The 24,185-nt window shown below is 39.8% G+C and overlaps 2 protein-coding genes across 6 annotated transcripts; both read right to left on the bottom strand.

Annotated features, from left to right (window-relative positions):
- Positions 1 to 482: 482 nt before the first annotated feature.
- Positions 483 to 13,343, bottom strand: ccnt2a (cyclin T2a). 5 transcript variants are annotated; one of them, XM_080038082.1, is made up of 11 exons: positions 13,172 to 13,343; positions 12,437 to 12,518; positions 12,177 to 12,305; positions 11,781 to 11,841; positions 11,154 to 11,216; positions 10,300 to 10,345; positions 8,016 to 8,179; positions 7,754 to 7,824; positions 2,810 to 3,718; positions 2,509 to 2,729; positions 483 to 2,341 (listed from the first exon to the last, which is right to left on the bottom strand). In XM_080038082.1, the coding sequence occupies exons 1-11, from the start codon at positions 13,327 to 13,329 to the stop codon at positions 2,305 to 2,307; spliced, it is 1,941 nt and encodes a 646-aa protein (XP_079894208.1). In that variant the 5' UTR covers positions 13,330 to 13,343; the 3' UTR covers positions 483 to 2,304. The 5 variants fall into 5 exon arrangements, 4 of the variants coding, with proteins under 4 accessions (XP_079894208.1, XP_079894207.1, XP_079894205.1 ...); XM_080038081.1 differs by having other exon boundaries at positions 2,509 to 3,718; XM_080038079.1 differs by having other exon boundaries at positions 483 to 2,729.
- Positions 13,344 to 15,945: 2,602 nt separating this feature from the next.
- On the bottom strand, positions 15,946 to 23,980 carry acmsd (aminocarboxymuconate semialdehyde decarboxylase; the record flags this gene model as incomplete). Its single annotated transcript, XM_080037527.1, has 10 exons — positions 15,946 to 16,008; positions 16,285 to 16,383; positions 16,567 to 16,739; positions 17,440 to 17,535; positions 17,945 to 18,038; positions 18,574 to 18,810; positions 19,066 to 19,115; positions 19,210 to 19,306; positions 20,957 to 21,001; positions 23,924 to 23,980. The coding sequence occupies 10 exons, from the start codon at positions 23,978 to 23,980 to the stop codon at positions 15,946 to 15,948; spliced, it is 1,011 nt and encodes a 336-aa protein (XP_079893653.1).
- Between the last annotated feature and the right edge of the window lie 205 nt (positions 23,981 to 24,185).

Genomic DNA, 24,185 nt, shown 5'->3' with positions numbered 1-24,185 from the left:
AAGCACTTTTATATAACGTGGTACATTAATAGAACCTGCTAAATGTGAACATATAGAAGCCAGATTTTTTGTTACAGACTTTGGGCTATTTCTAAACATCTTATAAATGTGCCAATCTTATAAATACCATTTCCACACATGTATACAGTCTTACTATTGGTCTCTGTGCAGTGATTTAGGTTGTCTAATCCCCATCCCAGTAGTTAACATACATTATGAACTAATTAATACAACCTGCATTAATCAGTGCTGAGAATGTGAAATTCTTCCTGTAAGCTTACCTCTGAGTGACTGAGGGATGCATGTGTAAAATGAATTTCACAAATGAGAATGACAAGATACTAATAATCACTAGGATCTACTGTACATGATGTGTCCTCAAATTCAGATCTATAAATCAGTAAGTTTACATTACAGGAGTCTACTAACATGGATATATGCATAATAAATGAAAGCAACAACCAGGGTTTATACTGTCAGGGTAGTGGCAACTTAGATGTTTATTTGTAATATTGAAATTAAAAGAAAAAAGAAAGAAGTTGATCTCATTTGTCCACAACTACTTTTGTTCTGCGTGCCCAACTGCAAATCGATAAATAGTGTACAAACAATCTAGCCTCAGGCTTATTCAGTATTCTGCACACTAAAATAAATGAGTAACCCAGTCAAGAACAGAGGGGACGGTCATGTCAAGATTTGAGAACAAAATAGAGTTTAATGTAGGAAACTGGTGTGAAGACGTGTCCAAACAGGTACGTGGCTGTAAGTGTAAATTCAACCAATTGGATGAAAACATCGTTGACAAAACCTATAGGGAGTTGTCCACATTGCAGATACACTAAGTTTCCAAAATGTCCTTCTGGTCTTGTTGCATATAATCAATTGGTCACTGCTGGGATGAAACGGTGTTGATTAGTTGTATTTTTCTTAACAGTACCCTGTAAATTATTGATTGAATAATACTTACACGTGTCCCCTTTATGGGCTGACATCTAAGGGCTACAGCTTTGTGTCATTAAATTATATCTGACGCACTTCAAAGCAAAAAGGGTTATGTAAACTTCAATAGCACACTACTATTTTTGTCAGCATTTGTCTTTTTGAGGCACAACCTTTGGCATCCGGCTTAGGGTCTACTTTAAAGTCCAAAAAAAAACGATTTTTGGTACAAAAATTCATTGCTCTGTTGGAACAAGTAGGTGTTGGATGCACCAATGTAACGGAGGGTTATGACTGATATTTCCTGTGATGGGGAAAGCAAGCGCAGAGCTCCCTCTGTAGGAAGCCTGTGAGAAGCTGTGGTCATGAATTTCCTACAAAGCACATAACACTGGAATTCTGCAATCATTCACTCCATGATGCCCAATCCGTTGATCAACAAAATAAAAGTATTTTTTATAGGTATTATAATAACTATTTTGTTATACTTACAAGCAGCTCCAAACCTGAGTAGTCATGGTATAGCTTTTTTTTCTTTTTCTTTAGCCATACAAAAACGTATGCACATTTATCTCCACTTTCTGTAAACAGCATGTATGTGTTCTCCTTTTAAATCCCTTTGATGATTGAAACATGCAAATCAAAATCGCACAGTACTAGTACTTCAGTATAAAAAGAAATCAGGACAAGAGGGTAATTGAGGAGATGAAGCTTTACACCTAAAAAAAAAAAAAAATTGCATCCATCAACAGTACTAAATGGAATGCCTGCAAACATAACTAGACCTCATCTCCTGCTGGCCACTGGCTTCCTCAATACAACCGCAAATGTGTGATTCAATTAAATTATTTGTTAAAAAAAATAAGGAAAATTAAGAAGATGCACCTTCCATTCAGTACTTAATACTTTTGTTTTCCCATAGAGATCTGAAATGTAGGGAAGGACTCCCCCTCCCCACCACCCCTGATGAAAACACACACAGACACCAACCTTTGCACATTCCTTAACTCATTTGAGGAAGAACCAAGCAGCAATTCAACACACTAAACAGAAAGACAGGGCTGAGAATCACAACCCAGACATCAGACAGTCAGGAAGCATAATTGTTTTTTACCTTTCTTGTCTCTCAGAAACTGAGAAGTCCAACAATACTTTTCATTTGTTTTGCAGATACGCGTTTCTGCCTTTCAGTAAAGGGTTTATCATCACATATAGATATTTTCCTAGGGCACTTAAACAGGGAGGTGAGCATAGTTTTCAAAGTCTGTACTGTGGGTAGAAGTTTGTTGCCATTTCCATGTGCTGGCCATGGCTGCAGAGAGGTGGACTCAGTGTCTCTGCTCTCCAACTTCGTGTGGCGATTGGCTAGGAGGCGGGTACTGCTGAGAGGTCCGCAGCCCACCTGGGTGTGACAGGAGGGGAGGAGGAGAAACAAGAAGAAGGAGGATAAGGAGGAGGGGGAGGGAGGGAGGGAGGGACGTTAGCCTTAGAGCTGCAAGCCAGATGAGACAAACTGCAGTACAGGAGAGGAGCAAGGAGGGAAAAAGGGGAAAGAAAAAGATGTAGTACCTGCAGCACCAGTGCCACCCTTGGAGATTTTGCTCACTTTGGAGCAGGAAGTGGAGAACGAGGAGGAAGCGTGGTGGTTGGCATCGGGGTGCGGCCTCCTTCGTGACGAGGGGAGAGAGGTGGATCCTGGAGGAGCGAGCGTGGTCCCGTCCATGCTGATCAGTCCTGGAGGACCGCGTAGCAGGGCTGCCCCGCCACCTGGGCCTTCCCTCCCATTCCCGCTGTGTGTGTGAGGATGAGGGTTACTGTGCTTGTGGTGGCGGGGATGATCGCCTCCGCGATGCTGTTTCTCTTTGCTCACCAGAGGGCTTGAATGTTTACTCTTGTGGTTGGCCACCATGCCTTCGTCTGATGAGCTGTGGCGCTCCGACGATGAAACCTTTGAAATCTTCATTTTGAGCTCATCTTTGCTCGGCTGGGAGCTGCCACCGGACCCAGGCACGGCCAGGCGGAGTTTGAGTGAGCTTTTGTCCCGCTTGTCACTGTGATGCCTTCGGTCTTGCCCAGTGGTTGAGGAGGAGGGGACTTTCATTTTCAGTGGGGAGGCTTGGGATGTTTGGTGGGGCTGTGAATGTTTTCTGTGATCTCCTTGGCCGGTAGAAGATGCTGCATAGGTAGAAGAGGAGAAAGACAACATATCCCCAAAGTCCATAACTTCCCCGTGCTGCTCCTGACTGCGTTTCTGCCCAGGGACAACCAGCTCTGCAGCATGCTTCTCTCTGTATTTGTACAGAGAAAGCTTCTGGGCAGGAGAAGGTTGTGCAGGTGGAACAGGTGGAGGGTAGGCAAACTGAGGTTGATGCTTGCCACTAGCTCCTTTTGGTTCCTGTTTAACAGGGTTGAAGTCTGACATTTTATCAGTCCGGTATAGCAAAGAGGAAGTGGAGGTTTGCGAGGACAGTATATGCTCTTCTATAGGGATGCTGATGGGTTCCTCCTTTAAACAGTTGGGAGGGTACCCCGCTTGGCTCTGGGGCCACTCACTGTGGCTACCTGGATTGTATGTTCCAGCCAAGCCGTCCAGAGACAGGGGTGCAGCCCCAGAATGGCCAGGCATGGTGAAGATGGCGCCTGCTTTGGAAAAACTTGGGTTGGAGGAGGAGACTCCGGGGAGAGAGTCACCTTGATCCATGAGCATGGAAGGCCCAGAAAAAGAGCTGTCCGACAACTGACTGTTCTCAGTCTTGGGCTTTTTGGCAGCTTGTGTCGCCTAGACGATAGAAACACATTTGTGACAATGTTAAAGGTTTAGTATTAATTAGCAATTCTCTTTCACAAATGGGAGGAGGAACAATAATCTATGTACAAGATATGTGTTCCATTAATGTCATTTTGAAACTGCCATTCAATTGCCATACAGTCTTTTTGCCGAACTGAGGTGTGCATTGAAACACTTTTTATTTGTTAGTAGACTTTCTACTTTAACACATCCTGTGTTAACCCTTAGGGGTCCCCCGTCACGCCGGCCTGATCAGATCACGTGACCTGTTCATGCCGACGTTGCCTAGAAACAAGAGTCGGGCCAACTTCACCGACACCTCCTGTCGAAAGTACCTGCTTGAAACTCTATGCCAGTCTTTGTTTCATGCAAATAGACCCAGTATAACCGGAGATACGATGGTTTGAAGTTGATACAAAACTATTTTATTTTCGCAGGCTCAAAAGTATGAGAATTAGATTGTGGCGGCCGTTAAATATTTTAATATCTCCGCCGTATTTTGCCATTTTACGGAGCGGAAAACAATGCTGGAAGGTGCACTGCTCATCAGGCTGATTCAAACAGGGAGCGGAGGGGTTGGCGGAGTGATACAAAGCTAAACGAAAATAGACGAAGAAGAGTGACAGGGGGCGGGAGCTGGGCGGGAGAGGAAAATTGAGAGATACGGAGAGTTTTGAAGATAGACTACTGAGACTATTTGAGTAATATTTAAGCAAACTTTGAACGTGATATGAAGGAGGAGGACAGTTCATCCTCAGAGTGACAATTTACATGAAGTGGCCATTGTTGTCTGACTGAAACACTTACTGTCACACACACAGCCAGCCTAAATAACATAGGAAATAATGATGTGGCCTGGAGACACAGTAATAATCTTTACTTTAGACCAGGGGTGTCCAAACTATGGCCGAAAAATATAATGACATTTTTATTTTCATTTTCTTAGTTAACCCACTAGTGCAGAGGTGTCAAAACTGATTGATTGGCCCGTGGCTAATTCTAAAAATATAATGTAATATGTCCCTTTTAGTTTTAAATAATTTAAATACATTCATTATATTACAAAGAAATAAGTCCCATAAAAGAAAAAGAGCACCAAGCCCATCCCAGAGGACCCAGCATAATATTTTATTTCAAATTAATATTATTATGGAAAATCCATGTGTCCTTCTTCAATAGCTTCTTATTCATCTGACAGTGTCTCCAAATCATTTTTTCACACAAAATTCTTCAGATTAATTATTTTCCTAAATTTCCGTCTCAAAGTGCACCGGATTTATGCATTTCACTTTAAAAAGTAAAAAAAATCTCCATAACTTGCATAACCTTAACCCTTGCATTTCGCTCTAATTACCTTTGAGCCTGTCATATTGGTCTCATCTGAGATTATCAATCAATATTATATCCTATTGTGCAGTAATAATTGTACAAAAATTAATAAGGGTGCACTTATTGCAATTTAGACAAAAGATTTAACCTGTCAATAGCAATTTCTGCTGATTCAGAATTATTTCCATTATTTAATATGTAATAATAACAATATTTTGTTTATAACATTCCCTTTTAATTAAAACCAAACTTTAAACCACTGGACATAGCCTATGAACTAGTATACACATTTGTACAGTTTAGGATAAATTAAATAGGTTGTTGTGTGATTTTTTCCAGCTGAAGGACCAGTTGCCTTTCAAGCTAGAGCACTGTGGGGCTGTGAGTGCTAACTTCCTGTTCTTATCTGCTCCAAAATAAAAGCGAACTCACGTTTGGCTATTAACATGCGTTTAAAGTGAAGGCGCATAGGAAATGGTGTGTTTGCACACGCGGTAACATAACTGCGTTTAATGTAGAAAAGAGCCGTGTCCTTCCGTTTTTTTACCATTGATGAAGTTTATTAGACGCTAAAATTGCTGCACAAGCATAGATCCTGACCACACATCTTTCACCAGCCAAAGTGGCGGGTGGACTCAACTACTTACTCGCCTATGAATACATTTACCCGCTTTTGGAGAGTGTTAATGTAGAACCTTCTAAGCAGTGGTGTGCATCACTCCTCTGTGTCTAAATGAGATAGTATCTCCTCATTAGCAACCTGTCGCACTAGTGCGAGTAGACTTTTATTCATCATCGCACGTGATCAATTTTAATAGCAAATGCGATCAAAACTGTCGCACTGTACAGCCCTGTATATATAAAAGTCATATATATATATATATATATATATATTCTAGCCTATATATAACGTTATATATCTAGGGCCCTATGACATCTGTTTTATTTTTTTTCCAAATTCAGTTTTTCCGTTTTAATCTCATGACTTCCATTTTTTTTTACAATTAACACTCATTTCATCATCTGAACAAGTGTCTAATTAATGCGAACAAATAATATTCTAACAATTTAATCAGATATAAGACTAAATTTAAAATACATCACAACATTGCACTGTTTTAGTGCTTAAAAAAACGAAAAAAAAAGATTTGTTGGCTATAACAGAAAATAAAGCCATTAATGTTGTGCTTCAAGTGAAACATTAACTAATTTTTTTTACATAAATAATAAAGTCCTTATAAACTTTTCAAGAAGCTGGACTGGAGTGAATATTAGACAGGCTTTATAGACGCATGGCTTTTACCTGTGGGACAGCGCTTCACCCAACAGTGGGCTGTAACACCAACCTACAGTCTATTGTGCGACGGAGTAGAGCTAGTTATCATTAGCATCAGCCAACATCACGTCAACAGCTGAATAATGTTTGTAACCCATTATTGTAGACGTTAGAGTTATAATTGCGTGTAGGAAACATTGTTGGGACTGGAATTTCGTACAGCAGCGGCCGTTCCATAATACAACACTCCCTTTAGCTATGGCTGAATATAAGACCTCCCTGTGCTGTGTATCTGCGGGAGCGAGTGGCATTAACAACTTAAAAACAGTAAACGTTTAATATGATTACTCGCTTTTAGATGATTTAATCATATGCCGAATTTATAAACAGACCATATTATTAACAATAAATTAAGTTATGTACATGCCAGAGTTACGTATATGGATAAATTAATAAGTAAACGTTGAATAGACAGATTTGTGAAAGGGGTTTGGCGCCGTGTGTTACATTACCGGTACTGCAGCCAGGCTCTACTTTTCACAGCATTATTTTGTTCTTTAGATGTCGCCAATCAAAAATTCCTCCCTAGTTCTGCTTTAATTTCAACCGTGTTGTTTCCCTTTGCCTTGGAAATTGAATTTCACCAAAATAATGGCGAATTCCGTGACATTCCGTGTTAACAGCAGATTCCGTGATTCCGTCCGCGTTTTCGTTATTGCGGAAATCATAGGGCCCTATATATCATATAGTCTACCTATATATTTTTTTGCCTGGGCCAATATGAAACTATATGAAAATTCTACTTTTATTATTATTTTTAGGTCCATAATGTTCACAAAGTATGTCAGAGTGAAATAATAACGGCCAGGTAATGTAGTTGAAGTTGCACTGAAACAAAAAATAATAAAACACAGCATGCTACATTTTTTATGATGAGCCCTCTGTGTTGTGGTTGACAGAACTTTGAGGAATTTGGGGAAATATTCACCAGCTATTTGTTCATAAAATTTGTATTTAGGTCGATGCCAGCTCAATCAAACTTTTACATTATCATTATGACATCCCATGTATTTATTTTCAGCTTTCAAAATATTTTGTTGGGAATGTTTGTATTAACCATGGTAAAAATAATATATTTTTAAGTTTTTTGATTTTTTTGTTGGCTTTGGGTCCAATATGTTCATATATTATGTCAATTTAAAGAATAATTATTAGGTCAAAAAGGTGAGGTAGTGCTGATAAAAAGGATACCAAACATTGGCATGTTAACTATTTCTAAATGTGGTTAAGGAAGTCGGAATCAAAAGTATGCAAAAACGGCAAAAATAGCCCTGGACCCCTAAGGGCAAATATGTTTAAATGAATGTTTTAAGCCAAACATGACTTTACAATGCATGAAAGGGAGCATCAATGTATCCTACCCTCCAGTTGCGTATCCTCTTTAACCGGCTGGGCGTCTTCTCCAGTATCTGTAGAAACTCATGGGTCAACTCTGCAATACAAGACATGAATGCTCAGATGACAAGACATGGAAGCTCAAATTACGCAATTGCCTTTTCTCTCATTTACACCCAGGTATTAACTATGTATTATACTACCTGTCCTGTGAACATGTTTACAAATCATTCATATAAAAAAAACGTACTTGACACACAGGATAAAAGAAATTGCTACAATTCTCACCATCAAGCAGCTCGAGGGTGACAGAGTTGTCCACGTACTCCCACCAGTGTTTTCTGTCAGTGGAAACTGGGATCTCCCAGTTGGACCACTTACACGCCAGGTGGATGCACACACAGGCGATCACTGTGGGCTTGTACTGGAGGCAGAAGGTAGTGAGGTGTAGACTGCATAGTGGGTGAGGGTATGTTAAAGTGATGAGTGTGTGAGAGAGAGAGAGCGTGTGTCACATGTTTGAGAGTATAAGTATGCGAGTGAGTAGATCCAAGCCAGGCGTGGTCACGATTGGTCCGACATATGGAGAAAAGAGAAAAAAACACAAGAGGGAGCACACAGTTTTAATGTACTGCCGGCATTGCTTGCACAAGAAAAGCCATCATATCATGTTATGTTAAACTATGACAATGCAACAGCTTCTCATGTCAAAACTCAGGTGACATCACTACCTTTGTTTCGAGTGATGTAAGGACATGATTCCCAGCTAGACTAAAAAAAAGAATAGAATTGTGTAATGTGACAGTGATTTATGTTTCCAGGGACTGAGGTGGTTTAAATTTTGGGACATCAAAAAGAGAGTGAGGGAAGTGGGGGAGGGGGCCACAGGCTGTAGCATAGCGTACTCTGCCCATTGTGAAACACTGAGGCCCCCCTTGTGACAGTTGCATCATTGTACACTTAACTGGCGGGGGGCTGCTATAAGCCTTTCTGTACTGGTGTCTCTTTCTTTGAACAGTGTTGAATGGGATAAACCTAGTGGATCAACTAACATTAGGGCGACAATGACATGTACACATGGTCAGAGAGCCTCCCAGTGTTGAATAGCATAGCTTATCTGACCTGTGACTCTGTGGTCAAAGTGTCACACAATAAGAGTGGATTTGGTTCTGTTATGTTATCATATTTTGTTTCAATTATTTATGCAATGACAATAAACATATATCTATCATAAAAAGGAACATCACAGTCAGCCTCCAGACACTCAACTAAGTTGAGGTTGCTTAAGAAAATGTTATTTACAGTAAAACAATTATTCACAATTCTTCTCAATTCTTCTCCACTACGCCTTCAATAAATAAACCCTTTAAGGACCCAGATTTCCTACCACAAAACATGTTAAGAAGAATTTTTTTCCTCTTGTTTTTTAATAAATAATAATCACCAAATGAATTTTATTAGTATGGGGATCCTCCAATAGCTTAAACATTACATATTCTGCAGGTCCTTAACGGGTCACGACTACATTTCTTTCACGTCACATAATTTAAGGTAAAAGTATGAAAGAAAATCGTATATGAGCTGGAGAAAAAATGTGCATTTAAAGTAGGGCTGGCCCGAATTATTCGAATACTCGTTCGGAAAATTAGTATTCGGAGCTTAAATTAGTATTTGGAGCTTCGTTTTTTTTTTTTTTATATAATTTCTTTTTTTAAATGTATTTAAAAAAAAAAATTGCAAGAAGCTAGTACTGCAATATAATGTCATCAACTAATTTTATATTTGGATATAAAAGTTAGTAATATTGTAGTAGTAGTAGTAATAGTATTGCTCATTTAGGAGGATATTACATCACTAAGTGTCATAGCGTATCCATTACTTCACCTCCGAGCACGTACATCTTCAACAAAATATGCAGATACTGTCAAAATCGGTTCCAGGGAGTATATAGGGATTATTAACGTTTTTTTTTTTTTTTTTTTTTTTTAATGTTGTTTTTGATGGTGTGTTTTTCTGGAACGAATATTCGAATATTCGCTCGGAAAAACCAACGAATATTCGAAGCCTGAAAAATGGCATTCGGGCCAGCCCTAATTTAAAGACAAGCAAATATTGCAAGAGGTGAAAAATATTTCAACAAATGGATATGGAAAATAAAAATTTAAAAATGAATTTGCGGTACTTACCGGAGGAACCTCTACGAGAAATGTTTACATCTGTGATATTCTTTAGCTGCTATTCAGGCTACCAAAGTGTCTTTCTCTTAGAATTATGCACTTTTTCGCAACCGAACAAACAAGTGGGTTTCAGACGCACCACTACACTTCACATCTTGCATTCAACCCATCTGTGCCAACAAGTGGTCCCTTGTACAATACACCGCACTGCGACTGGGGCCGGTAATGCTACAAGCCAACCTGTCCCGCTCCCTTTGGTCAAGGGAGGGGAGGAGGCAAGCATCCCAACAACCACCAGCGCAACTAGGGCCCGTTGGACACTGAAAGGGCACCCTGCATTACAGGAAGCTATGGTGTGCAGTCAAAGTGCAACAAAGGAGGGTCAGGATAACAACCTGTTGGTAGCCATGAAATAGGAAGTCTGTGCCAAATCCTTGCTTGCTGTAAGACAGACAGAAAAGAGGAAACACAGGAAAAGGACAAAATGATTAGCATTTAGCAACGCAATAGCATTTTATCATCATTAGTTCAGGGGCTGAATGTTTTTACCTTTTGCAATACACTGATTAAGCCAAGGGCAAGACTGAAGAGGAAACTTGGCAAACAATTGTTTCTTTTAAAATGCATAAAAATCCCCCAGCTTACTGAAAGCTTCCACAATGTAGCAAGTAGATCAGGGAGAACATTCTATATTATAAATGAATGACTAAGTATCAGTAGATGTTGCCGATAATAACTATACTACATGGCTTTATACAGTATTCTACAAATTATTCTGTTTGCCAAATTTATTATTCCATAGTAAAATTGAAAGTTCAAGGCTTTGTTACAGTGGAATAACGTTTTTCAAAAAAGTAGTTCTCTTGATAATTCAGTGCTGACACTGAATTGAACTTGTAAATTGTAGCTGCAGGTAAAGCACATGGTGCAAATAATAAAGTAATGGCTGAAAACTATTTAGCCACCACGACCAATATCTAAGGGTGTCCATTTCTGAGATATACAGAATTAAATGGCACAGACCCGCAATATGAATAGCATACAGTCTTGGACTTGGCTCAATAAGAGTCAGTGAATGTTGTTGTTTATGTGCCATGTCATACAATTAAGTCAACAGGTCATGAAACGAGCAAGATGTGTGGTCATGTATCCATTCAAATCAGCCAGGTTTCCACCCCCCTCCCCACCCATATCTAAGGTGGGACAAACAAGAGCAGAGGGCACAAAGAGCAAAGAAGGAAGCCTCTACCTCGCACTAGCTGGGAACATTTCACCACATCAGTGTGTGGGTGATCAATAGTAATTTCAAAGCCTGGAACAAAATACATGAGAGGTGAGTTCAACACAAAACACAGTTGGGAGGCGACATGTCATTTTATGATCAAACAAGCAATTCTGCTGCTCCACTTGAGGGCTATCAATCAGATTCCAGTGGCTACTTAACTGTAGTATCTTAATGGTGTACATTGGCGGTGAATTCCTACATGCACAATTCATATCATGTGCAATCCTATAGGCTCACTTTAACTTTGGGTCACACACTTATTATCAGTATTTCATGTAATCAATAAGCAAGCACACATTTTCGTATATATGGATTAAAATGTAAAAAATGTATCATGTTTAATGACTAAATAGTGAGAAAAAAAAATGACATGTCGCCTTTATGTGATTCATTGAATATATGGACATGAAAAGATACCCATACAGCAGCTGGTAAAAACATTTCACTTAACAGGCTGTGATGATTAAATTCCATAGTGATCAATAGCACTACTCCCTTACTGATAACGATAAGCCATACTAGATAATGATTATGATAAGCAAAGCGCTATCTCTCTCTCTCAAGTCATCCACTCCAGTCACCACTACTTACCCAGGGTCTGCAGCACTATGGATTCAAGTATCACCAGCTCTTGAGCTTGCTGGAGGTATGCCTGAAGTTTGATAGACAGTCATTACAACACAATTGTAATGAGTCTATTGATCTCTATCCTCCTAACAACTGATTTCAAATGGCCAAATACAGGCCAAACATAGAGGCTCATTATATAGCATTAAATATTAGCCTTGTTGGGTGCAGGTGTTTGGTACACACGGACACCAGGTCAGAGCATAAAACAAATAAGACCCTCTATAGAGGGCAGGTGGAATTTGGTACAGCCAGTTGTCTATACACAGGGCAAACCATGACCATTGAGAGAATCGAAAGTCAGACGTAGGAAGGGGAAATGCAACACTACAACACATAGTAAGTGTGTGCGGAACTTACATTGCTTTTAGTGTCTAGAGGCGATTCTTGGGGGTTTAAGCAAGCATGTGCAACTTTGATGACATGTTCGAGTTTCCGAGGTTGCTCTTCCACTTTTGCGGCCAAGAATAAGGTGGTTGGAGAAATTATCTGCACAAAAAGGCATCAAGATGTTCACACACATACATAGTACATACTTACAAACAGCGTCATTTCTTAAGAACTACGTTAAAGGGGCAATGGGCATTGGCCGGGTTATGAAGCAAGACGAGAGTACTTACATTCCTGTGGAATTTGGTGAAAGAGTGTTGCATATAAAACCTATGCATGTAAACAATGGCTGTATTTATTGTAAGTTGGGAGCTGGAGAATGTGGTCAAGGGAAATGTTAAGCAGAGTGAACAATGTAGCTATCATCATACAGCAATTGGTCAAGCAAAGACAAACATCGTTGGGAAATGCTGCCTTACCACGAAACTACTATTTAGATGTCTCAAAGAAAAGTGAGTTAGCAACACTTTATGGTGGCTGTACGGCGCAAAGTGGCTTAGGTTAGCTTTACTCGTACTACATCAAAGCAGTAAGAAAATGTCATAGACAGATGTACACGGCAGCCCGTGAGGTTTAATGACATTTTTAGATAGTTGGTAGACTGAGTTGTGCTTGGAGTAGAAATATAGTATTTAAGTGGACATGGGGGTGGCTGTAGCTGCTCACTCTCCCAATGGCCTTTCACACGTTAACCCGCAGCTAGCTAGTTAGCGTACTCTATTAGCGCATAGCTTAACAGAAACCAATGCAACTGAGATTCAGAAACACGGATTTGAATATATGCCGTTACTCCAACTGGTCAAAAAACACAACATTACAAATCACAATGTCCTGAATTTTACTTTCTAACTTCAGTGGTCAGTTTAGTTTACGGTAACGGGCCCGCTCCGACGGTTAGCGCCGTGTCTCACGTTAGCTTCAGTCCAGTACGCTCGAGCGTGGACGGGTTTGTTTACAAAGGATACACGTTGAGTCTCTGGCCCATGTCTTGGACCAGGTTGGCCGCCTGTTGCCGGTAGGAGAGCTCCCGGTCTGGTTCTACTCCACATCGGCGCGACGGCGTGTTTTCCAGTTGCTCCCGGGTGAAATACCACTTCGCCGAAGATCCCCGGCACGCCGCCATTGCTCTCTCGTTCACTCCAACGGCATCGAGAGAGCGGAAGTGGCGTAGGTGTCGCACAGGAAAACACGACTTCTTCGATGGTGAGACCGCGGTGCGTTTGGATGTGAATTCATACATTTATTATATATCTATTCACAGTTGTACATTGTGCGTAAGCCAAATCTGCTGTAAGAGGTGACATTTTCTTTGATCAACTTGTATTAATGTATTCACAGCACTGTGATTAGTTTAAAGTGTTTGTAGGAATGAGCCTATGCAAAGCCAATCAACCCACGTTAATCATTAGGGCTACGCCCTTATAGCCTAGCCTACTATCTATTGAACATCATCTAGTCCCAATGATTTTTTTTCATGTCTATATTTAGAAATTGGGCAGTGTAAAAAAATATTTAACTTATTTCCCTAAATATTTTCTGCACTAACAAGCCGGATGTATTATTTTGTTGTGTTTTCATGTATCAGACAACAAAAAGTAGGTGTTGCACGGGTTGGTTGTCACAATCGTTATATCTCGGAACCAGAAGGCGCTGTCTGTTACATTTTGGTATGTAAATATTCAGAATTGGGATCAGAGGTCACCTACATAGTCTTCCTTGGAGTTAGACTGCTGAATTTGAGGTGAGAGGATTGTTAGTGTTTTTCATGTAAAATTGAAAATATTTAGCTCCTCAGTATTTTTCTTCTAGGCTTTTACACAATGGGTTACACTTGTTACCCTAAAAAAGAGTGAAGGGTAAGCTATAGTTTAGATTGTTGTTAGTAAGCTAATTAGTAGTTAGATGGTTGTTGGCCTTGATGCAAGCAAGAAATTCCAGTTGGGGTTGGTTGTCACATTTTTTGGGGGGTTGGTTGTCACATGTTATCCAAAGGGTGCAGGCAGCCAAGAAATGAACCCAATAACAAAATAAATTGTCAAGCTGTATTCTCACTGACACCCTGGAGAAGGAAAGAATAGAGCAGGAAAAGCATGCAAAAGAAAAAAAGGGCAACAAAATCAAAACGACCCAGTGCATCCCAAACTAGACCAGTTGCCAAGGCTACTGCACCCCAGTGCATTCCACACCAGCTGAGGAAGAAGAAACAGAAGAGAAAGAGACAGGAGGAGGAATCTTCATCAGATGAAGAGGATAGTTTGTGTTTGGTTTGTATGGAAACGTTCTCCAGCAGCCGTTCAGGGGAGGTATGGGAGAAGTGTTGTATAACCATGGGCACACAAGCTCTGCTTAGTTAGAGTGAGCAGACCCTACATTTGCCATCACTGTAACTCAGATAGTGAATGTGTGTAGCCTAGTTGAGTGGCTATTATTGTTAGACCTATTTCTTTTGTTCTTTATGTTGTTACATAGGCTGGTCTTAATATGGACTTCCTGTTTATTTATTCCTTGCTCATCTTGTGTTAAGATGCATGCAAGTTATGTAGGCCTATTTTTCAACTTGACAATGAAATTAAACTTTCAAATTTAGTTCTGCTTTCTTGACTTCATTTTAAGATGTTTCCCATTAAGAAAACATTGTGACAACCGACCCCTTGATGGGGTTGGTTGTCACAATGTGTTAAGGCCAGGAGACACCGGTCCGACTACCCGAAAATGGAGTCTGCCGTTTCAGGCAGCTCCAGTCTGCCCGTCGCGGCCAAAAAGGTGCCAAGAACACACCGAGCCGACTACTGACTTTCCGTACGCTTTTTCCCCCTGTATATTCCTGTATATTAAAATAAAGAAAATATTATTGAAATCCAGGCGCGATGCCGTGTGCGATGGCACACTTGGCACATGCCTTGCCTAAGTACTGGTTAGGCTATATTATTGCACGTTGAAAAATGACAATATCAGGATACATTACTGGTCAAAAAGTGACTCAAAGGGACACTGACCATTCGTCAATGTGGACGAGTTGGAGAGAAATGTTGGGTGGTTGGGAGAGAGAACGTGTTCTAAAATAAAAAATATGTGGCCTATCATTTTATTCGAAAATGTAGGCTATACATTTTACAGAGTGTGCTCAATAGGGCATAGGCTAGCCGCTATGGGTCAGTGTATGCTATGATCCTATTATAAAGGCTACTTTTATGCTGGAAATACAGTAGTAGGAAGCTCTCAGCGGCACAGCCAATGAGGCTCGTTTATTTGTTTTACAGTCAGAATCAAACAAAGGGAAATCGCACGCAAAACCGCTCCGTTCTCCCGTTTCTGTCATAGTCTTCTTTGGTTTTGTACCAATAAGCAAGAAAAGGAGAATTCGGCTGGTATTTTCGTTTCTGCATCCCAGCAGGAAAACGGTAAAACGAAAATACGAGTGGTATTCTCCTTTCTGTCACTTGGGATTCAACCCTTAATACAAACTAACAAAAAGAACACGGACCATTGTATGTGATCACAACCCATTCTTGTAAATTAACAAAAAACAGCCTCCATTTTCATTTCTCAAGAGGCACTTTTAAGGAAAACAGATACAGAAATTCTCAAAATACTGAGAGTAAAACACTTTATTATGTCTAACAACAATCCTGGTTGTAGCGTTTACATTGGTCAATCCAATAGGATTTTGTTTATCACAAAAATAAAGAGTAGTTGCATCAAATCACAGGGTGTAAGAGAAATCTGGCAGATTTTCTTGTTACTCAAATTGTTCTCGTTTCAGACCCAAAAAATCCAGGGCGTTTCCAACAAGTAATTTATCCTGCAAAACAAAAGAGACCACAGCATACACACTGGATTAGACAAACAGTACTTGCATTCTTCACAAATTTATTCATTTAGGAAAAAGCTAGCAGAATAATAAAAAAATGTTTCACATCTCAAAATGTTTGGGATGGCTATTACCATTCTACCAAAGACTTATTGTGTGTTTTTTCCTCCTGCTAATACACTGTTTGTTAAAATGCCAATCCACGTCAGCAATTAATAAGTGCATTGTCTAAAATCAATATACATTAGGAAAGGAACATATTGTTACCTTTAGTGTGTCATCAAAATCATCCATTGACTCGATCAATGATCCAGGCTGGAGCTCACCCAGCGGGAACGGATAATCTGTTCCCAGCATCACTTTATCCTGAAAGAGGGAAAAGTTTTTTTTTTTTTTATAAAACTGTGCATAGTGTTGAACCTGTAGTAAACATGTTCAGATATAAAGACTGCTGATGTGTTTGAACAACCCACACACAAACACACACTCATTCCCACATGGCATGTGTGTAGCCTATGTGTGTTCAATGAACGGTGAAGAGAGGCTCACTTTTCCAATCACATCAATGAGTAGTTTCAGGGCGATGGGATCGTGAACCAAGGAGTCGGTGTAGAAAGAGCCCAGGTATTCCCGTGGACTGATCTCGTTGTCCACTGCACACAGGTCTGGCCGCACTGTGTGGCCATGTTCTATTCTACCAACGGTGAACGGAAAAGAGCCACCTGTTAGCGCAAAAGCAATAAAGGGTCAATCAAGCACGTATACCGTGGCTCAATTCATCTTTAATTGAGCAGGACGTAGGACTCTGTCGAAAGTTGAAACTTTAGCTCTGCTTTTATACAGCTCCGGAAAAAATTAAGAGACCAGTCTGTATTTTTCTTCAATCTTTATCTCTACATTACTTAAAGGCCTACTTTACCGGTTGGAATATGAAGGTGTATTGAACTCGGAGATCCTATTTAGTATAAATGTGCAAAAAATAAATAAATCGGATCATCTTAGCCTGAGAAAAGGCAGAAAGAGTGTTTTATCGTCTCACTGTCTAACCCTACATTTTCCTCCTTGTGACATCACAGTAAGGGTTAGGATTAACAGGACAGCTGGGCCAAGGGAAGACTGAGGGAAGAAAAACCTCATTCATTATATTATAATAGTTATTTTATAATGATAGAATGCTGGTTCCGTATGGGTGAAGTATTCCTTTAATTGAAATGCTCTAAATGACAATATTTTTGGGGGGAGTTTGGTAGAAATGTTGTCAGTAGTTTGTTTAATAAAACCAAAATGTTAATTATACTCAAACATATGCCTATAAAACGAGAGACACTGAACATTTGGAGTGGTCACTTAATTCATTCCGGAGCTGTACAGATTGTGCTGTCACTTCAATTCAACTGTGCAACTGAAACTCCTGGTCAATACCTCCGTGTGCAAAGCAGACCTTCAGTTTTGGAAATCTCTCGAAGACACCTCCAAATATCATGGAGCATATAGCCATGGTGGTCTCGGACGGCATGCCTTTGAGATGGAAGGGACAACAAAAGGTAATGTTTATTTTCAAAATGTACATTCATTTAATGTATTGTTAGTAAATGTAGGTTAATATGCTAACAGCCATAGCCCTATCGAAGTGCATGCAAATAAGATGTGAAGGCTAAAGAAAATCAAGACCAATGTGGGAGTTTAGAACAAATTAGAGAACACATTGATTTGATTATTGACGGTTTCACCCATCATTTTAGGAAATGATGTTGGTATTTCTGGAAATGGTTTAGTTGTGTTACGCACATTTAAATAAACATGGAGGGAACCATTCCATCCTTAAAGTAATTGAATTACCACGGGAAAAAAAGTGTAGTTTATTTTCTATTGACTAGAACAGGAGGGGTTATTCAATAATCTCCTCTTCCTACTTCATCTCCCTCACCCACCAGCCAGGGCAGCCAATACTTAGCCATCCTCCCGTCTGTCTGCATGTCCCACGGGTGGACAAACAGGGAGCAGCCCAGCTCCTCAGCTGCCTGTAGGAAAAGACACACTGCATTAGAAGTATTTCTCGCTCAAATAGAAGTTGACCTCTGAACACAAAGGAATGTCATGCATTTCGATTTTTTATTTAAAATTGTCAAACCGGAGGAAGATTAAACACAGGAGTAACATTGCAATATTTTTATCATGCAAGCATTAAAGGTGCACTATGCAGTTTCATAGGAGTGGGTTTGTTTACATTTGCAGAGTCTGCATTTCGTTTACAAAACACTTTTTCTCTACATGTCATTTTTAGTTTTGAATATTTCTATATTCATAAATCGAAACCAAATTATTATGAGGAACCGAACGAAAGACTAAAACACGTTTGTAAACAAAACTGTGGGCCCTACCGCTGTAAACAACAATAGTGAAACAAGTTTTAAGGAAGCTTTTATAACTTCAAACAGTGTTCCAGGGGTCACATTTTCCTTATGTCTTAAGTTATGAGAATATATCTTAGAAAATGACCACTTCTCTGACACACCCAACGTTACACGGTGCACCTTCAGTACAGCAATGTCTCACAGCAAAGAAAGGATGGAGCTCCGAGGTGTTAAGGTCCCAGCTGTTGATATGTGAGCCGATCTGCACCCCGGGGAAGCCCAGCTCCTTCACGCAGCGCCTCATCTCCAGCACGGCGAGGTCAGGGGCTTGCATGGGCAGAGTGCCCAGGCCCACAAACCTCTTGGGGTGGCTTTGCACCGTCTGGGCCAAATCGTCATTTAAAAGCCTGCAGAGATCCAGTGTGTCGTGAGGCTTGGCCTGTCATCCAAAAGTAAGATTTAAAATAGGTGAATATCTCTGTGAGACGCGAAATCAAATGTATATTATGTGTTCATCTGACGATTATGAGATGGAAGAGGAACCACGACAGAGAGGACAATGGTTTGTAAGACAAGTTAGTATATTGTACATAAGTCCATGCACAATATACACCATATATGTTTCAGATCTTAAGCACATTGCAATAGAACATAACAAGTTAGATTGTTTCTCAGACTTTAAGTGTGCTCCTACCCAGTAATTGAACATCACAGGAACAGTGGAAAGGGCTTGAACAGTGACACCTGAAGGTCATAGAAAAATGCATTAACAGCTTTAGGGATTGGTAAGATGAAACACTGCAGAATTTGCCGGCTACTTTCACATCTGTGCATGTACCGTGTTGATCCATGTCCCTAATGCGTGCCTGTGCATCCCAGCAGTTTTCTTGAATCACTCGGAACAGCTTCCCGTCCTTCATCATCTGTGCTTCACCCTGGAACGCAGCATCAACACCAATTGATGTGGCTATATTTCTTTCTAGGTCATTTCACTCATCAGGTTAACAATTCTCCAGTTGATGACATTATGTGACGTCTGGATTTCCTAACATTACCAAATACAACCACATGATGTCAGCAGATGGCTGGGTCATGCTGTTTCCTGGAAAACACGAGGTGTGAGCTTTGGGCATTGAATTTTCAGGACATACAAAACCACTTTGAATGTCGTACACGCAACATCTGGAGACTGGTTTTTACCAGTTCATTAAAGATCTTGAGTACATCCGCATCTGTGTTACAGAGCACCTTGAAGTCCTCATAGATCTTGTTTTGACATTGGCATCAGCAGCTAAACGGATAAAGATCACCTGACACGGCTTCAATGCTTCAGTGTGTCATGTTCAACTATTTATTCGTATGTGCAGTTTGTGGATACCAAAAGCTCAACCCAACCTCTACCATTAAAAGTTGCTCTGGACTAGGGTTGCAAAGGGGTGGAAAGTTTCCGGTAAATTACCGGAAAGTTTCCAGAAACTTTCCACGGGAACTTTCGCTCGGGAATTTTGGGAATATTCAAAATTGGAAATTATAGGAATTAACAAAATGGCGGTAATTTAAATGATTTTTTTTCATAACCAACCATAAATCTAAACTTTTAAACACTATGTTTGGTCATAGACAGACATCCATGCAAAATAATACAATCAAAAAACATTACATTTGAACAGATTTATTTGTAAGAAGAACTTTATCAAGTTGATTATTTTATGAACAATCAATAATTTCACTGAACAACAAAAAGATGAATGTTGAGAAAATTATTACTCATCTGTCTGACCCCACCCATTCAATAAATAAAGTCAAATGCCCCCCCACCATGTGATGGGGGAATGCACAGAGCATGTAGGGGACGTGGCCTCAGTACCCCTGCAGTAGGATGTGTGCTATGTGCAATTTGCCAAGTGTACTTGCATAAAATCTGGTTGTTTTAGTCAAGATTATGCTAAAATATATTGTCCCCAACTATAACTATGTCCCCAATACAAAGCTTAAGACTCTGTAAACCTGGTCTAGTAAAATCAATTTATGATATCAAGTTGGGTATCTCAATAAACTTTAAAAAAAAAATCTGATTTGAAATTAAATGTTCATAAATATTTTAAAACTTAGTTGAAAAAACTGCTTTTTACAGTCTAGAACGTTTGCCTGGACTGAAATAACATAGTTAGGAGAATTTAGTGCATTTGGGCTACTTTAAATTTAGTAAATTCCCGTTAATTCCCGTTAATTCCCATAAATTCCTGTTAATTCCCATGGAAAGTTTCCAACTTTGAAAATTCCCGGAATTTTGCAACCCTACTCTGGACACATACTGTAGTTGCCAGGCCACTCTGTTTTTCTGTTGTGTTTTGGCGTTGTTTGAAGTGAATCCCCTCTCTGATGCAGTGGCACTGTGCTGAGTTGTGCAGCTGCTGCTCACATGGTGAAGGGCCAGCCTTCAGGTCCAAAGGGTGGGATGCAGCCAGCAGCAACCCGCTGTGTGCTCCAGCATAGTGCACAGTGCAATCGCATAAGGGCTCCTCTCTCTGTAAGACTACATGCTGACTAGAAAAAGAACAACATCACAGAAAAGTATGCCTCACCTTGCAGTGATGGTGAAGCTGGACAAACCCATCATATCCATACCTCTGAAACACATGCAAAAGAGGAATTATGATTAATAATTGTTATTCTTCTCAAAACCTTATTAGCTATGTAATTATGTCATCTGAGTATAAAAAAATATACATTTTTATTTTAGGAGACATTTAATTTGCATATTGTATTTGATGGATATACATTAATGCAAATTGCAGCTTTTATCCCTAGTACAATCCACATTAGAACTTTTTAAATCTTGTTTTAATCTGGTTTCATTTAGTTTGAAGTTATTTCAGTAAACATTATTTGTATCATATTTATATGCTGAGATCATCCAGACTCAGTTTTGACCCCAATTTAGAATAATAATCAACCTGTCATCGTTCATACTTCCAAAATGTCTCAATGTTTTTTTCAATGAAAAAGTATAGAATCACTCTTGTCTTAGTATTAGCCTCTGTCAATATAAAGACTGAATACATTCAAATGGTCTTGACTTATGTTATATAGCGCTTTTTAGCCGATTTGCTCAGCCCCAGAGCGCATTACGTTTCTTACCACATTCACCTATTCATACACACACTCATACACCGATGGCAGTAGCTGCCATGCAAGGCGCTCTCTGAACCATCAGGAGTAATTTGGGGTTCAGTGTCTTGCCCAGGGACACTTCGACATGTAGGGTTAGGGTTAGGTAGGTAGGTGGGGGATCGAAACTCCGACCCTGCACTCCAGAGAACAACCTCCCTACCCACTTCGCCAATGTGTTCATAATGTAAAATGAATGGTGTTCATATATGGTTCATGTTTTGCTAAGTTCATACTGACATCTGACAGGAGGAGCAGACATTGCACTGTCTACTGATTTGTGTCTGTCTCCTTTGAAATGACTGACATAGTATCCCCTCACACCCCCTTGACCCCAATAATTAGTTCCATCTATTTAAACTGCATTGGCAGAATTGAATGATTTTGACTGCGGTCAAATTCACCCCGATACATTTGTATTTTTTGTGTTAACTAAAAGGGAATCAGGCAAAACTTATATGAAGTCATTGGGGACAAACTGATTGACAATGTCTGGAAAAATTGGAAAGATGTTAGATATGACAGAAAGTTTACCTCCAGGGTCAAAATGACCCCAGTCGGTAGGATCAGGGTTAAAAACACATGCAATACAACATATAATCTGGCATATACATATTTGTATGAACATAGACATAGTTCAGTATCCCCCCACCCTAACCCCCCCCCCCCCCCCACACACACACACACATATGCACACACTTGCCCTAATGTGGAAATGCGTCTATTGTATTGCCCTGGCAGATGAGATACGCAATCAGTGTATCTCATCTGCCAGATCTGCCAATCTCCATCCAGGATGACTATTCACTCCAATGCCCTGGCTCACTCAAAGTGAATGGCATCTGAGGCGGTTGACTCTTTTGCATACAAATGAAGCAGCACATGATCTACGTGAGCAATACACACATTAAAGCCCTGCAGATCGCTGTTGGACATTCAGAAAAGCTTCCCCTTTTCGGAATGCAAGATGGCTTTTACAACAGTTTTACAAAAGTGGGAATCTATTTCTTCAATTTTGCTTTTTCAACAAAAGACGGCTTTCAATAAAGTTCATGAGAAGTTCAGCAGTGGGGTTTATACAAGATCAACACCAATGTTCAGATCCTAGTAGACCAGGCCGTCCTTAAGAGCTCAAAACCCTAACCCTAACCCTACTAATTATTGTGTTATCATCACCTTGACACTTCTTGACTTTTCCAGGTTTTATGAGAACTGCTCACACAAAATAATTTTGAACTGATGACATGTTTCAGAAGTCTGCGACATGAAGTAATGTATTAGTAGATGGTTTGATCACTTGGCTTAGGTCCCTGCTGCAAAACATGTTTATATACTATGGATTATCATGTCATATAATTATGCCATGTGATTGGTCTAGACATTACTGTCATATTGACATAAGTAATGTCAATATACGCAGCTGTGTACATGACAATTACTTTTTGGCCAACAGCTGGGATAATGCAAAGGGAAAGATTACAACTTTAATACTTTTATAATTGGTTGGGAGAAAAGAAGAAAAATGTATATCTTAATTTTGCCGTTATTACCTTATTTAGTATTCATATACAGGAAGGGCCTTAACAATGAGCATACACATAAGAAAACATTTATAAATATAATAGTTAATGTCATCCAATTCGTCATACGGTTTGCCTAATAGGAGTGACTCACTCAAACCCAAATTTCAACTTGTTGAATAAATACAAAACTTCTCAATATGGACTTCAATTATTTGCAAATATGCAAAAGTGGTGTACACTATTATTTTGATCACAAACCTTTAATTGGTGCAGGGCAATATCAGCTTGCATGTACGTAGCCAGACATCTCAATTATCAGAGAAGCTACTGAATACATTAATATACAAAGTGTGCCTGTAATACTATGGTACTATATATATATTCCCTCATACTTGTGGAAATAAAGAAATAATGAAAGAGGCATCGAAAGCTTGTGGGAGGTTTCAGACCATTTCTCCTGTCAGGCACTAAACATGGGAAATCATTAGCTATAGGGACAGGCCTCCACAGTGACACAGACAGGCAGCAACAGATAGGACAAGAGAAGGCAAGGCCCACCTATTGATCAAAGTTTAACCAGCCATTGAGAACACAGATGTATGGAGTGAGCTGTTAAACTACCTGCTGACACTCCAGTGGTAAACAAGCCTGCACATTTTATTTCACTGGCCTTCGATAGCATTAAAACCAATTTAAAAACATGAAATTATACAAATAAAGATCTGTTTGTTTGTTTGTTTGTTTTTGTAAATCCATTCAACCACACGACTGACCTCTAGCTGCCAAAGCTCTTGTAAAAAATAATAATAATTAAACTCTTCATATCATTAATAAGCTTGTGTGTCTATGGGTGCCTACCTTCTTCAAATCGGGCCACTCCTTGGGTAAAATGTGATTATGAATATCAATTTTCATCCTTGTGAATATACCCTTGGTGGGGGGATAGACCTACAGCCAGAGTTCTCCTGCAGCAAATGAGCACAAATCCAACAAGGTCGCTCTCTCCGCCCCTCTGCCAGAAAGCAATGACCGGCAGGTTGAAGGGCCGCTGTTGGAAGAACCTTGGTCATTTATTACCTAGTAGCAGTATATAAAACAAGCAAGTCTACGGGGGCTATTG

Source organism: Ammodytes marinus, assembly GCF_949987685.1.
Source record: "Ammodytes marinus genome assembly, chromosome: 12".
Taxonomy (NCBI): domain Eukaryota; kingdom Metazoa; phylum Chordata; class Actinopteri; order Uranoscopiformes; family Ammodytidae; genus Ammodytes; species Ammodytes marinus.
The sequence above is the reverse complement of the archived record's forward strand: the minus strand, read 5'-3'. Positions and strand labels throughout refer to the sequence as shown.

What these genes read in the sequence shown, in the direction of transcription:
- ccnt2a (XM_080038079.1), bottom strand. Translation starts at nt 13,329, where the DNA reads ATGGCGGCGTGCCGGGGATCTTCGGCGAAGTGGTATTTCACCCGGGAG. An exon ending in TCACCAAATTCCACAGGAAT is followed by an intron (nt 12,306 to 12,436) that starts GTAAGTACTCTC and finishes CTTTTTGTGCAG; the next exon opens with ATAATTTCTCCAACCACCTT. An exon ending in CTCTAGACACTAAAAGCAAT is followed by an intron (nt 11,842 to 12,176) that starts GTAAGTTCCGCA and finishes ATCAAACTTCAG; the next exon opens with GCATACCTCCAGCAAGCTCA.